The 14,686-nt window shown below is 37.2% G+C and overlaps 2 protein-coding genes across 10 annotated transcripts in view; both read left to right on the forward strand.

Moving 5' to 3' along the window:
• The window catches only part of LOC107664993 (AMP deaminase 1-like), a 37,373-nt gene extending 28,960 nt beyond the window's left edge, over positions 1-8,413 (forward strand). For all 4 annotated transcript variants that reach the window (XM_016455700.1, XM_016455701.1, XM_016455702.1 and 1 more), the window contains 10 exons: positions 661-790; positions 873-1,067; positions 1,363-1,494; positions 1,580-1,743; positions 1,822-1,948; positions 2,443-2,606; positions 3,559-3,679; positions 5,029-5,202; positions 5,304-5,414; positions 7,877-8,413. In XM_016455700.1, the coding sequence (XP_016311186.1) occupies positions 661-790; positions 873-1,067; positions 1,363-1,494; positions 1,580-1,743; positions 1,822-1,948; positions 2,443-2,606; positions 3,559-3,679; positions 5,029-5,202; positions 5,304-5,414; positions 7,877-8,032 (1,474 nt within the window). In that variant the 3' untranslated portion in view covers positions 8,033-8,413. The remainder of the gene's footprint in view (positions 1-660; positions 791-872; positions 1,068-1,362; positions 1,495-1,579; positions 1,744-1,821; positions 1,949-2,442; positions 2,607-3,558; positions 3,680-5,028; positions 5,203-5,303; positions 5,415-7,876) is intronic.
• A 1,698-nt stretch (positions 8,414-10,111) lies between these two features.
• LOC107665005 (DENN domain-containing protein 2C-like) overlaps positions 10,112-14,686 on the forward strand; it is a 26,489-nt gene continuing 21,914 nt past the window's right edge. Inside the window, exons 1-3 of one of the 6 annotated variants that reach the window (XM_016455724.1) lie at positions 10,112-10,308; positions 10,380-10,791; positions 11,300-11,410. The gene's annotated coding sequence lies outside the window, so the exon portion shown is untranslated. Of the gene's footprint in view, positions 10,796-10,833; positions 10,864-11,299; positions 11,411-14,686 lie in introns of those variants that run through there. The other 5 variants (XM_016455722.1, XM_016455723.1, XM_016455725.1 and 2 more) reach the window with 5 other exon arrangements.

Below are 14,686 nucleotides of genomic sequence, written 5' to 3' on the forward strand. Positions count from 1 at the left end.
ACTGTTTACTGATCCTGGGAGAGTAACGTTAGACTAAAATGCCGGCAGTTCTGACTCACGTAAGTACGTTTTAATTTAAAGGATTTGTCACTGATGATTCAAACGTGAGTTTTGAGCAGTGTAGAGTAGCACTTGTTGTTTGTCATTTCTCCGATCACAAATGCAGACATGGCTTTATGTTTACGCGGCGTGGTGCAACTGTAAAAAGACAGTATAAGTCATTATAATCAGTAATTGTGTCCCCACTGGATGCAACAAATGCCTTGTTTATAATGGGTTTTATTGGTGTTGTCTCATCACGCCGGGACATGGCATCACAGTATGTTAAGGGGCGTAACATTTCCGTCACACTCTTGAGGTATTCAGCCAATCACAACGCACTGGATAGCTGGCCAATCAGAGCACAAAACCTCACTTTTTCAGACCGATGAGCTTTGTAAAAGCATAGAGGAGAAACAATAATGTACAGTATGTGGAAAATAATGTTTTTTTTTTACTTTAAACCGCATAAACACATTTCATTACACCAAATACACAAAATAATGTTCTTTTTTTACACCAAATACACAACATAATGTTCTTTTTAGCAACATCATATGACCCCTTTCAGGCTATAGACAATAAAACGGCGTTAATGGATCCTTGTGTTTTGTTTCTCAGAAAGTCATACACCCATCGTCGTCTGAAGTTCCTCATGTCAAAATTCAATGTGCATGAGATGTTGAACGAGATGGAGGAAATGAAAGAGCTGAAGAAAAATCCCCACAGAGACTTTTACAACTGCAGAAAGGTATGACTCCCAATATGTCATTTATACTGAAATAATTTACAGACTACCACAAATTTTGACAGTTATGTTGTTGTTATTGTAGGTTGATACTCACATCCACGCTGCTGCCTGCATGAACCAGAAGCATCTCCTCCGCTTCATCAAGAAGTCGTACCGTGTGGATGCAGATCGTGTGGTGCATGTTTTGAAGGGCAAGGAAATTACCATGAAGGAGCTTTTTGCATCTCTTAATCTGCACCCCTATGACCTGACTGTCGATTCACTGGATGTGCATGCTGTAAGTATCACACAACACCTCACACAGGTTCTTCAGGGCCTGGTTACCCAGACATGGGAGGAAAATATATAGAGAATCACCACAGAAGTTCAGCACTATAAATAATGTGTCAAAGTATCCTTATAGCACTATGCAGTGCTCATTATGCAGTTGTCATGTGCTCTATTTTTAGGCCATCACATGGCTTACAAAATCCTCTCAGCGTATTCCTCAGCTGTTTTGACAGCATTCTTAGCACTCCTAATTGCTTTCAAGAACCGTTATTTACAGTTATTTCTCACTCTACTTCATGCAGGGCAGACAAACCTTCCAGCGTTTTGATAAATTCAATGCCAAGTACAACCCTGTGGGTGCCAGTGAGCTGCGTGATCTTTATATGAAGACTGAGAACCACATATCTGGAGAGTATTTTGCCACCATTATTAAGGTAAGACTTGGGTGAACCATGCCATTACTGATTTACACTAACGGGAAATCCAGTCAAATCAGCCGTAATCTCTGGAATCTCACAGGAAGTTGCTAGTGACCTGGAGGATGCCAGATACCAGTACGCAGAGCCTCGTCTGTCCATCTATGGCTGTAACCCTAATGAGTGGACTAAGCTTGCAAGCTGGTTTAACAAGCACAGAGTCTTTTCTCCTCAACTCAAGTGGATGATTCAAGTGCCCAGAATCTAGTATGTGAACCTTTTTCACTTCTCACACTCAGTCTTTATGGAAACTGTACTAACAGTTTATCTCTTGTCCCCCTTTAGTGACATTTTCAGAGGCAGGAACTTTGTGCCACACTTTGGAAAAATGCTGGAAAACATCTTCCTCCCTGTTTTCCAGGCCACCATTGACCCAAACTCCAACCCAGAGCTTAGTGTCTTCTTGAAGCATGTGAGTGAATCTGGAAAATATAGTAATAGTAATACATGGGACAATTTTTGTCCCATATATACTACCGTTCAAAAGTTTGGGGTCAGTGAGATTTAAAACAATTTTTTAAATACTATATTTAGCAAGGATGCATTAAATTGATCAAGAATGACAGGAAAGAAATTTGTAATGTTATATTCATCAAACTATTAATTCTATTTATTGAAGATTCCTGAAAAAATGTACCATGACCTCCAAAAAATAGCACTTGTTTTCACAACAACGTTGATATAATAATAATAAATGTTTCTTGAGCAACAAATCAGCATATTAGAATGATTTCTGAAGGATCATGTGACACTAAAGAATGGAGTAATGATGCTGAAAATTCAGCTTTGTCATCACAGGAATTAATTACATTTTAAAATATATTATATATTAATATATTAGAAAAAAATTCACAATATTACTGTAGCCGGTTAACCCCTTCATCCCTGCGTTTTGTCTCTCTACAGGTGACTGCCTTTGACAGTGTGGATGATGAGTCCAAACACAGCGGTCACATGTTTTCCACAAAGAGCCCCAAACCTGAGGAGTGGGACATCGTGAAGAGCCCTTCATATTCTTACTGGATTTACTACATGTATGCAAACATTGTCCGACTCAACCAGCTGCGCAAGTGAGTATCTTAATAACACACAAAAAGGCAAGCAGCTTTGTAGACTGGATAATTGCCGTGCTTGCTGCTATCATTACAGCCAATAATAGGGGTCTCCTTCCATCCCAAACCCCATGTAATAAACTTTGGTGTGTAATGCATCCCACACTGTTCGTCTCATTGACATGAATAATACCACTAATTGCACAGCCTGCAGGGAGAAGTGTGCTGTTACTTTTCTAAGCGATTGGAGTCCAAAATTTTAGCTGAGAATAATTATTTTGGACAATAAAATTGGCATTTATTTACATTTGTTAAAATGCTTTTGAAAAACCCACCAGAGATGCATTTATTGGATCAAAAATGCAGTATATTGTGAAATATTATTGTAATTTAAAATAACTATTTTATATTTGAATATTTTAAAATGTAATTTATTCCTGTGATGCAAAGCTGAATTTTCAGCATCATTACTCCAGTCTTCACTGTCATGATCCTTCAGAAATCATTCTAATATGCTGATCAACAAACATTTCTTATTATTATTAATGGTGAAAACATTTGTGCAGCTTAATATTTTTGTAAAATGTTTACTGTCATGTTTTATCAATTTAATGCATCCTTGTTCAATCAAGGTATTGATTTCTTTAAAAAAATATACACTACTTTTAAACAGTTTATGTAGAGTCCAGAATATTGTATAGATTTGGGTGTGGGCTGTAAGCAACTAACTAGCGCAAAATTCCCAGAACACCCTGGTACTGTGGCAGTGAGTTTTGCACAAGAATGCATCATTCACATTTACTTCAGAAAAGTTTTTAAATCTAAAATTGAACATTGTGTCATGTACATTTCATATGGAACTACTGTGTACATAAACAAATAAATTATTAAAACCAGTCCATAATAGGTTATATAAGAAAAGTTGCACTAAGATGCGATTTACTATGTGCTGTGTGTTTGTGGCGTCCAGGGAGAGATGTATGAACACATTCCAGTTCAGACCTCACTGTGGTGAAGCTGGAGCTGTCACTCACCTGCTGGCCTGTTTCATGACTGCAGACAACATCTCTCACGGTCTCAACCTCAAGAAGGTTAATACACCATTTACATTACATTTAGACATTTAGCAGACGCTTTTAACCAAAGCGACTTACAAATGAGGACAATGGAAGCAATCAAAATCAACAAAAGAGCAATGATATGCAAGTGCTATAACAAGTCTCATCGCAGTACACGTAGCAAGGTTTTTTAAAATGATATAATAAAAAAAAAAAGAAAACAGATAGAATAGAAAAAGAATAGAGCAAGCTAGTGTTAGAGGCCTTTTTTGCTTTTGTTAATTGTATAATAAATAAAAAGAAAAAAATAGATAGAATACAAAAGGATTAGAAAGGCTATTGTTAGAAAACAAGCAGTAAACGAATAGAGTGCATGTCTAAAAGTTTTATTTTTTTTAAGAATAGAATTAGAATAGAGAGTGCTAGAGTTTAGAGGGTCAAATAAAAATGGAAGTGATGTGTTTTAAGCCGATTCTTGAAGATGGCTAAGGACTCAGCTGCTCGGATTGAGTTGGGCAGGTCATTCCACCAGGAGGGAACAGTTAATTTAAAAGTCTGTGAAAGTGATTCAGTGCCTCTTTGGGATGGCACAATTAAGCAATGTTCACTTGCAGAACGCAAGCTTCTAGAGGGCACATAAGTCTCCAAGGTTTCTGGCTATTTTTGAAGGAGTTATGGTGGATGTGCCTAACTGGGATGGTGAAATTGTGATGAAACGGTAGGTTTGATGGAACCACAAGCAGTTCTGTCTTAGCCAGGTTGAGTTGTCGGTGATGGTCCTTCATCCTGCAAGAAATGTCTGTTAGACAAGAGAGATGCGAGCAGCTATCGTCGGATCATCAGGATGGAATGAGAGGTAGAGTTGAGTGTCATCAGCATAGCAGTGATATGAAAAGCCATGTTTCTGAATGACAGAACCTAGTGATGCCATGTAGACAGAGAAGAGAAGTGGTCCAAGAACTGAGCCCTGAGGCACCCCAGTAGTTAGATGTTGCGACTTGGACACCTCACCTCTCCAAGATACCTTGAAGGACCTATCTGAGAGGTAAGACTCAAACCACTGGAGTGTGGTTCCTGAGATGCCCTTTGCCAGTAGGGTTGACAGGAGGATCTGGTGGTTAACCATGTCAAAAGCAGCGGCCAGATAAGATTTGAAGATTTGGAATCCGCTCTTGCCAGTCTTACGGCTTCAACAACTGAGAGCAAGGCAGTCTCGGTTGAATGTCTTCTTTTGAAACCAGACTGGTTGCTGTCGAGGAGGTTGTTCTGTGTGAGAAAGGCATTTTACCCTGATTTGTTACATTTACCCTGACCAATACACCTTACCCCCATACACTTTCTCTGTCTTCAAAATACACTCACTGTCACCTCACGTTCCACAGAGCCCTGTCCTGCAGTATCTGTATTACCTGGCCCAGGTCCCCATTGCCATGTCCCCACTCAGCAACAACAGTCTGTTCCTAGAGTACAACAAGAATCCTCTGCAGGAGTTCCACAAGAAGGGACTGATGGTCTCTCTGTCTACTGATGACCCCATGCAGTTCCACTACACTAAGGTAAGGCTTCACCCCTTTCCTTATGTACAAATTAGTTGCTTCTTCTCCCTCCCTTCCATTGATTTGATATCTGTGTGTTTATTTGAATCCTGCATCACTAGGAGCCCCTTATGGAGGAATATGCCATTGCAGCCCAGGTGTTCAAGCTCAGCACCTGTGACATGTGTGAGATTGCCAGAAACAGTGTTCTCCAGAGCGGCCTGTCTGATGAGGTGAGGGCACCTGACCAAACACATCACTGAAACATATTTTTTTTTTTCTTTTCATATGCATAATTTTACCGATCTAGACCCAAGGTATATTCTTTTAGAATATAGCACGTTAAGGTTTTTTGTTGTGTAACTATAGATTATATGTGTAATGTTTTTACTGGTGCTAAAACTGTTTTTATTAAATTACACAACTTTACAAGCAACCCTGTAATAGATGATTTTTAAATCACAAATTATGTGTGTATGTGTTATGTTTATTTTTATATTTTCAGTTTTCATTTTAATTTTACTTTAAAGCTCATTTGAATTAAAATATTAATAAATAATTCTATAATAACACAGATTAAAATGTATGTATCTAAATTTAATCAGTTATTTTATTAATACTTTGAATGAGCCTTTATTTTTATATTTTGAGTTTTCATTTTAAGTTTCAGTAACTTGCCATTTTTTTCTTTTTTTTATATTTCTGTTTAGCTTAGCTTTGGTTTATTTATATCAGTTTTATTTTTAGTCATTTTACTACTTCAACTTAAACATATTTTATTTAATTTAGTTGCCAAGGCAACATTTCTGATTTTTTACTTTTTTAAGTTTAGGTTTTTCAATTCATATTTATACATTTTATTTTATTTCAGCTTTGTTTCTAAACTAAAACTTACTAAAACTATTTTGATAAGTTCTACTTTTAGGTAACAATAACAACACTGATCTTAATGTTTTGGGGGCTTTTTACACTTAAAAGTAAGAACTTAATGATTCCATATCTAATAATTAATAATTCCAACGTATTAATTTTGGGAGTTACACATCTAAAGAGGGTTAAGCAGTGTTTTTGTGGACTTTCAGTACCATCATCTTCTGTATAGCTGCTTTACAGCTGAGTCGCATCTTTCAACATCAACACTAGTATTATATTGATTAAACTGAATCAACACCGAACTGATATGAACTGAAAAACAACATTGCTGACTGTACAGCTGTTGTGTTTACATCTGAATTGATCTCATTTCAAACTTCATGATCTTTACACTGTTATTGATATAACCTAAAAAAATGACACTATTGTCTTTTAGAGCTGCTTTAGTGGGGTTTCCATAATTGGTTCTGCTATTTGCCTGTCTCTGTGAAGCTGCTTTGACACAATCTCATTACCGCGGGAAGTAGGGGTGCTGAGAGTGCTGCAGCACCCCCTGGAGTGTAACCCAAGAAAAAATGGGGGTGCTGGGGGTGCGGTCTTAAAAATAAATGAACAATTTGAAACGAACTAATTTTATTAATTTGTATATCCATTAAAATTAATTGAAAAAGTAGCCCAAGCCAACAAGAAGCAACGGTTAAACATGAGTTTAGTTGAATCAAGTTGACTGTGAAAGTCGTTTCAACTTATTAAACTGACTTCAAAAAATCATTTGTTGCCATGATTTTTTGATCATATTATTACCTGTAGCATGTCTGTGCCGTACCCAAATTAAGAATTAATGACCATATCTACAGACATAGCAAAGAGACAGCAGAGAAAGAGCAAGAGTGTTTAACTCAACAGCAACAAATCTCACATTTTCACATCTGTAGCGCTTATTTTGATCTTTAACATTAGATCTTTCCTATTCTTGAAACAAAATTAATGCTTAAGGTTGATTCAATACTACTCTTAATGAAAAACACACACACAACATCAACAATGCTATAATGACAAAGTCGCTTACATAACTTTAATGACGAGAACCAATAAGACCATGGTGTAGCGTCTGGGTATGCAGGTGCATATGGGCCCGGGCAGTTTGGGGGCCCGCCGAGCTGGGGGGAGCGAGGGAACGAATAGAGCCCTGCACGGCCCTTGTCCAACAGCTTTATGAGAATTCTCGGCTGGAGTCCGACTGGATCCTGTGTATTTTCTCTCTCTCTCTCTTCCCCATCATACAGCTATTAAAATAGTTCAGTTTTGGTTTTTAATGGCAAAGTGGTCATATTTATTTTTGTAAGTCGTTTCAACTTATTAAACTGACTTCAAAAAATCATTTGTTGCCATGATTTTTTGATCATATTATTACCTGTAGCATGTCTGTGCCGTACCCAAATTAAGAATTAATGACCATATCTACAGACATAGCAAAGAGACAGCAGAGAAAGAGCAAGAGTGTTTAACTCAACAGCAACAAATCTCACATTTTCACATCTGTAGCGCTTATTTTGATCTTTAACATTAGATCTTTCCTATTCTTGAAACAAAATTAATGCTTAAGGTTGATTCAATATTACTCTTACTCTTAAACAATAAAGACACTCATATTAAATGAAGAAATTAAAGTTTTATTAACAAAAGTTGCTTTTGGATCCGTCATCATAGTGTCAGTCTTCTCGCATCACTCTTGTCACGTGACAGTCTGTATTGTATAAAGTGCTATAGAAATAAAGGTGACTTGACATTGCAACATGATCTTTTTTTCTCACACAAACAGGAAAAGATTCACTTCCTTGGTACCAACTACCTGAAGGACGGTCCTGAAGGCAATGACATCCGCAAAACCAACTTGGCTCAGATTCGCATGGCCTACCGCTACGAGACCCTGTGCTATGAGCTGAACCTCATTAGAGAGGGCGTGATGGCTGACTAAACCAACATGCACACATGAAAAGTGGATTGTTCTACACTCTTCTTAAATTGTCACTTCCAATGACATTTATATTAGCATCAATGTGAAGCCCATGAGATAACAATCCATGAAACATAGCCAATATCTTAATGAGAATTGACACTCCAGAACATATTTTGAGTCTTCTTGTACACAGGAGTCCGATTCATCGTTGGTTTGTGCATTTTGTCTTATGTCTGATCTGTAAGTCAGGTTTACACTTAACTAAGTTTACATAAGTTTACATTGATTACCTGCCAAGGGACCGTGGATGAAAACTAGCCATTGGCTAAATTCGGTACAATGCATGATATGGAAACATTTATGTTAAAATTGTACATGGTCCCTTTTCAAATAAAGTTTAATAATAATAATACTCTACTTTGTGCCGTATTGTATTATGTTTTTTGTGGTCGTGCTTTGGAAAAAACCTGTTACAGTTGACTCAATAAAATCTATATTTAAAATATACGGTGTTCTGATTTTTATATTAAACACAGAATTGAAAATGCTGCCATTGTTTGCTCATAACTTGCCATAATTTAACTAACTTTTTTTGAGCAAAAAAAACAAGTTAATGCTGTCCTTTTTCATACAGTGAGACTATCAAGCTTTAAAAAGAACATCAAAACCACTTCCATTTAAAAAACAAACAAACATCAAAACTATTATTAAAGTTAATCCATACCCATTTCACTGTATTCCAAGTCTAAAGTCATACAAGAGGTTTGTGTAAGCAACGATATGAAATCTCAATCATTATTCACTGAAAATCTTCCCATCTGTAGCTTGCAAACATCATTTGCACTTCTGCAAATTAAAATGAATCGTGACACATTCGGTAAACGTCTTGGGAACATGAGAACCAATGACATTTACTGTCATTGATGCCAAACCAGGCATGACGTGTCATGCATCTTGAGAAACTTGAGTTGTATAAAAAGATAGTAAGAGAATATCATATGTTACATTTTTTGTTTCTCAGACCTATTGTATGACTTTATACTTAAAACCCCTTAACTGTCACTCACATTTTCCTACATAATTTAACAAAAGCATTGGTAAAATATCTATTTAGGAGTCTTAGACCTGTCCAACAGTATAGTTTGTCATGATTAGATTAGGATTTAATTGTAATATAATGAAGTAAACTTAGGCGTCCCACAGAGGGGACGGGTGACAGTTAAAGGGTTAATATTGTACAGAATATTTAATAAATAACTGTTATACACAGTTACACGCTAGCCCTTTTAGTCTAGAGGTAATGGACCTAGCAGTAACACATTTTGGAGAGAGAGCACAGGGACCTCTTGTCTCCAGCCCCAATAACACCTCCAAACAAGAACTTAAGTTTTTTTAGAAAAAGGAACCCACCTCCCTACAAGTTTCCTTACAAAACACTTAAAGGTTTCCAATTTTTCCTTTCTCTTTGGAGTGTTACAAGCTCTTGGTGCATAAAGAAGATCTGTAAAGTTGCAAAGACTAAAGTGTCAAATCCAAAGAGATATTCTTAATAAACGTTAAGAGTCAGCCACTCCTACTTAAAACGGCTCGTTCTAACATGCCCCCACATACCTACGTCACTATGTGGGAAGGCGCTGTGTGATTCATTGTGAAAGCGTTCTAAACAAATTTACAAGTCCCCAACTAAATCCACAGTAACACCAATGGTTAGCACTTAATAACAACAGAACATAATAAAATTATCTGGAACCAGCAAAAAGAAATCCATGTGACAGGTTACAATCTGCAAATCTCTCTCTCAGCTTGTGAGGCAGTGCTGGCTTTATATGCTGGCTTTCTCCTGGCTGCAGCCAATCAGTGGAGCGGAGGGGCATGAGAATGGTAGCAGTAGTAGACATGGGGGAAAAAACAAAAGAAAACGCACCACAAAGCACATAGAACAAATCACAAATAAAATACGTCAACAATATGAATAGGTTAATATTATGTGAAGTCACGTGTAGCCTATGTGTGTTGTATGTGTGTGTGTGTGTGTGATATATATATATATATATATATATATATATATATATATACAGACACAGACAGAATACAAAATTTCATTGTATTGTAAGCTCTCGTAAATAATAATATCCTATTTATATAAAAGAGTGCTTTATGGGTTACACTGCTCCCTGTAGAATATTGCCAAAGCATTTCAATAAAAAGCAGTTTTAGCATACATTTCCCTCGTGTCGCTATAGGGTTAAAACAATAAAATCAAGACAATAAAGCAGCATTTCCGTTTCAAGATGGTGAGTTTTCTACCGAAACAGTTCCCATGAACACACATGGCTGGTTTTATGAAGAGATACTTTTATTGCAGCACCAGCTCGTGAGCTGATTCATCCACTCAGAGGAACCGAAGCTCAGATGGGGAACTGACAGCACAGGAGGAGGACTTCCACGAACACATCCACTCCTCAAGGAACGCCGATTACATTTTCTGTCGGGAATATAAACAGCAACAGGAGTTACATTGTTGCGAGTTGCCGGGAATTATTTGTTACTTTGAAACGCGTCGCTTACTTGCTGTGAAAGTGAATGGATACAAAGTTTTTTTTTTCCTAGCAAGTTTTTAGCCGCCTGGCTAACCAGCCGTAAGATATGAAGACTTCGGGTCCACAACAGATTTACAGACTCAGTATTTACTCTTAGTGAACTCTTACGAGAACTTTTATTTATATTTATTTCAGCGGAGTCCAAAATATGTGTTGTGAAACAGCGAGCAAGTTTGCGTAAGTAAGTTGATATTTCTTCATAACAAAAGATCTAAACTGGCTGACATGATAGAGCTCTACTGCTTGTGTGTATGTATTTCTTGATGTAATTATGTATTTATTTACTTATTTAAAATGTATTTGTTTTATTTGAATTCATTATATTTTAAATTTGATTTATTCTATATTTATATTTATTCTATATTTCTATATTTTATTTTTCATACTTGATTTTAGAGCTTTTAATAATAAATACCCTCTTTAAATGTTTATTCATGTCTTATTATAGACGCCTTTTGTTTACATTTAAACTATGCTGAAATTTAGCCTGCAAATAAACATGCTTATCAAAAATTCATTTATTCATGTTGGATAAAGTCTAATTTTTCAGCTTTTCGCATTTCGCCTTTGGGTGAAAATGTCTATAGTGTTGACACCATAGTTGAGTTATTTATTAACTTTTACAGCTCAATATGCTAGACAGTATTTGACACAATGTTTTGTCATATAGGCTAGACATGATTAGGTTTAGTTTTGACTGTGAACTTACTCACTTTCCCACCCTCTTGATCTACTCCACCCAGAGACATGTCCCCTCATGCACAAGTACCTGGGGTGGGTGGATCACCTGTTCAAGGTAATATTATAGTTTATTTATGTCTTGATTGTCTACCATTTAAGGGCTGGGGTAATACTAGTGTCTGGTTGATGTTGGCGTTGTAGGGGTGTTTTGTGTATGTCTGCGGTTGCTGATGACTCTTTTGATAACCAAACCCCAAACGTAGAGCTTCGTTGGCGTACCTGGAAGCAGGCGGCTTGGAGAAAAGAGAGAAAGGATTTATACCGCCTTTCAGGTTGTGGGTTAACGTCACGAGATCTTCCTCCTCGCACGCAGTCGGGAAGTTGAAGTCAGGATGATTGGAGTTAGACGGCTTACTGCAGACCCTCGCAAGTTGTAATTAACTGCTTGGTCTGGTCGTCCAAACCTACACAGCACCATGTGTGAACTTTGCCATGTCCAATTTCATTCCAGACATCTGAGTCACAAAAAACAAGCTTGGAAATACTACACCAGATTAAATTTGTAAAACCATCGTTATGGACATTCTGCTGATCCGGCCTTCCTGTGAATCAGGAAACACAGGCTAGGCCTTCCTGCACACACTCGCAGACACAAGTGGGTCAGTAGATGCGATGATCAAGGGGGATGAAATCTGGTTCGAATCATGGAGAGATTCCAGCGCGTACGTTAGATGTAGGTCATCCAGAACAAAGGCATAATTTTCGGGTCTGGCTGATCAAATGTGGTCATATTTACCGAATTATGTCGTTCAATCGCAGTGCCAAGAAGTTCCAGCATGTCTTCACTCTCAGCGTAATGTGCAACGTGTCCAAAACACTTTGGCTGCATATGAGGGCTTGCGTTAGAGCTGCCAGACCCATCCCGTCTACAGTAGACGCAGGAATTTCAAGTGGCCTCTTTTTGTTGCGTAGACACCAGCGCTTATTAACATGCATGAAATCGTGCATATTTTCCTCATTGATGTGCTGACCTCTCGTTCTTGTGCCACAATGAAGGCCCTTCTATTATGCGCACATGGATGTGGAAATACTTGGAATGCCCGTCCTTTTCGTGCAGCGGCTGAAAGAAGCTTTTGGGGAGGAGTGAAATTTAATTACATTATGCTCAAGTGTGTTAATGCATGGCAGTTCTTGGGACGGGCCCAGCTGGAGAGGGTGGGAGTGGGGGTGGTGGGTGTTCCTGGGGATGGAGGCCCCCAGAATGCTTTGTCTTCTCCCATGTTCCTGTGGTTGTCCGTCTCCTCTTTGTTAGGGTTTTTATTTTTGGTTTTCGCTGCTGACCTTGACAGTGACGATCTTTGGTTTCCTGCATTTATGCAGCATGCAGGGACCGTCATCTTTTATGTGTGCAAAATGTGCTTGTCAGTTGGATGCATGATATTAAACCTGACATTGCATTTTTTTGTTATATATATATATATATATATATATATATTTGGCTAACATTTGTTTCTTTTTCATTTGTTTCTTCTGTTTCTTTTTTTAATTATTATGTAATTTATAGATAAGTTACTTCTCAACCTGCTCTTGTTTAAGTGATCGGAAGCAGTTCCCAACATTTTTCAGAGTGGTTCCCAATGATGATTACCAGGTCAAAGCTATTGCACAACTCTTAAAGCGGTTTGACTGGACATGGATTGGTATGGTGACTGAAGACGATGACTATGGCAGGTTTGCTTTACAAGGCTTAAAGCGAGAAATTGAGAATACTAACATTTGTCTGGCCTATCATGAAATGAGCCCTAAAGACTATACTCAAGAACGAGTCCTAAAGATTCTTAAAGTAATGAAGGAATCCACAGCTAAGGTAGTTGTTGTTTTTTCAGTAGAAGGGGAATTGTATCCTTTCTTAAGAGAGTTTGTGACTAAAAATATCACAGGAATTCAATGGATTGCAAGTGAGGCTTGGGTTACAGCTTCAATGTTAGCAGAAACATATCCATTCTTAGATGGCACAATTGGGTTTGCAATACATCAAGGATACATTCCAGGTCTTCAGAATTACCTCAAAACGGTGACCCCAGAAAGGTACCCTTCTAACCCTCAAGTTCAGGCGTCCGTCATCTTTTATGTGTGCAAAATGTGCTTGTCAGTTGGATGCATGATATTAAACCTGACATTGCATTTTTTTGTTATATATATATATATATATATTAGGGCTAGGGCTGTGCGATATTGAAGAAAAATGCGATATGCGATACCTTGTTAAAAAATGAGATATTCGATATGCGATACGATATTGCTTAAAGTGTGTAAAATCAATTTCAATTATATTTTAAAATATTTAAAAATGAAAATTATATAACCAATTTGTTTCACATTCTTTCTTGGAAAAGAAAGAATCACTACAACTTCTGAAAGTGACCAGCAGTGTTATAGCATTACATAAAAAGTATTGTCACGATTTAGAAAATGTCATTTTAACATCAGTGTGAACAGACAAACAAAAAAAATTAATGACACTAATTTTATATCATTGTAACTTTGCACGTGTGCGGCAGAACTGAAGAGACGCTGCACGAGATGCGGCTTGTGCGTGCACTTCAGGTGTGAGTCAGACAGCAAGACGAGACGGCAAAGAGTTGTTTTCTGCAACTTATTGCACTTAACTCTTTAACGTCAAGCAATTCTCTGCTATATGCGCGAACTAAAACGTTGACCTTTTGCAGCGTTTTGATTTAAGTAGCCTATTATTAAAATGATTCAGATATCGCACACCCTTGCGATATGCATATTGCGATATTTACATTTGCGATATTTCGATAATTTCGATATATCGTGCAGCCCTAATTAGGGCTGTGCAATATATCTAAATTATCGAAATATCGCAAAAATGTACATATCGCAGTATGCATATCGCTACGGCTTGCAATATATGGGGCCATGAAAAAAAAGACAAAGAAAAAGAGAAAAATAACTCGTATAGCTGCTCTTACCTAAATAACTTTTATAGCTTAAATAACAATCAGTGCATATCGAATTCATAGAGTAAATACTAAGCAGTGTTGTATTTTTCCTTTTTATTATTCTGTTCCTAAACTCATGTTAAAATGACATTTTTATGTTACACTAATGTTAAAATGACATTTTTATGTAATGCTAGAGTAAAGCACTACTGTTCACTTTCAGAAGTTGTTGTAGGGGTACTTTCTTCTCACAAAAAGTGAAACATGTATGCTAGTTATATTAGAATCAGAATCAGAATGAGTCATAATAAACGCTGTACACCGCAATTAAAAACGTTGTACATTCTGTACTTCACATTATCTTATTTGTCATAAAGAATGAAGAGTATCTATCATCCAGCAGTTTTAATTTTGACTGCCAACTC

The sequence above is a fragment of the Sinocyclocheilus anshuiensis genome, unplaced genomic scaffold (assembly GCF_001515605.1).
Source record: "Sinocyclocheilus anshuiensis isolate Anshui unplaced genomic scaffold, SAMN03320099.WGS_v1.1 scaffold363, whole genome shotgun sequence".
NCBI classification, from domain to species: domain Eukaryota; kingdom Metazoa; phylum Chordata; class Actinopteri; order Cypriniformes; family Cyprinidae; genus Sinocyclocheilus; species Sinocyclocheilus anshuiensis.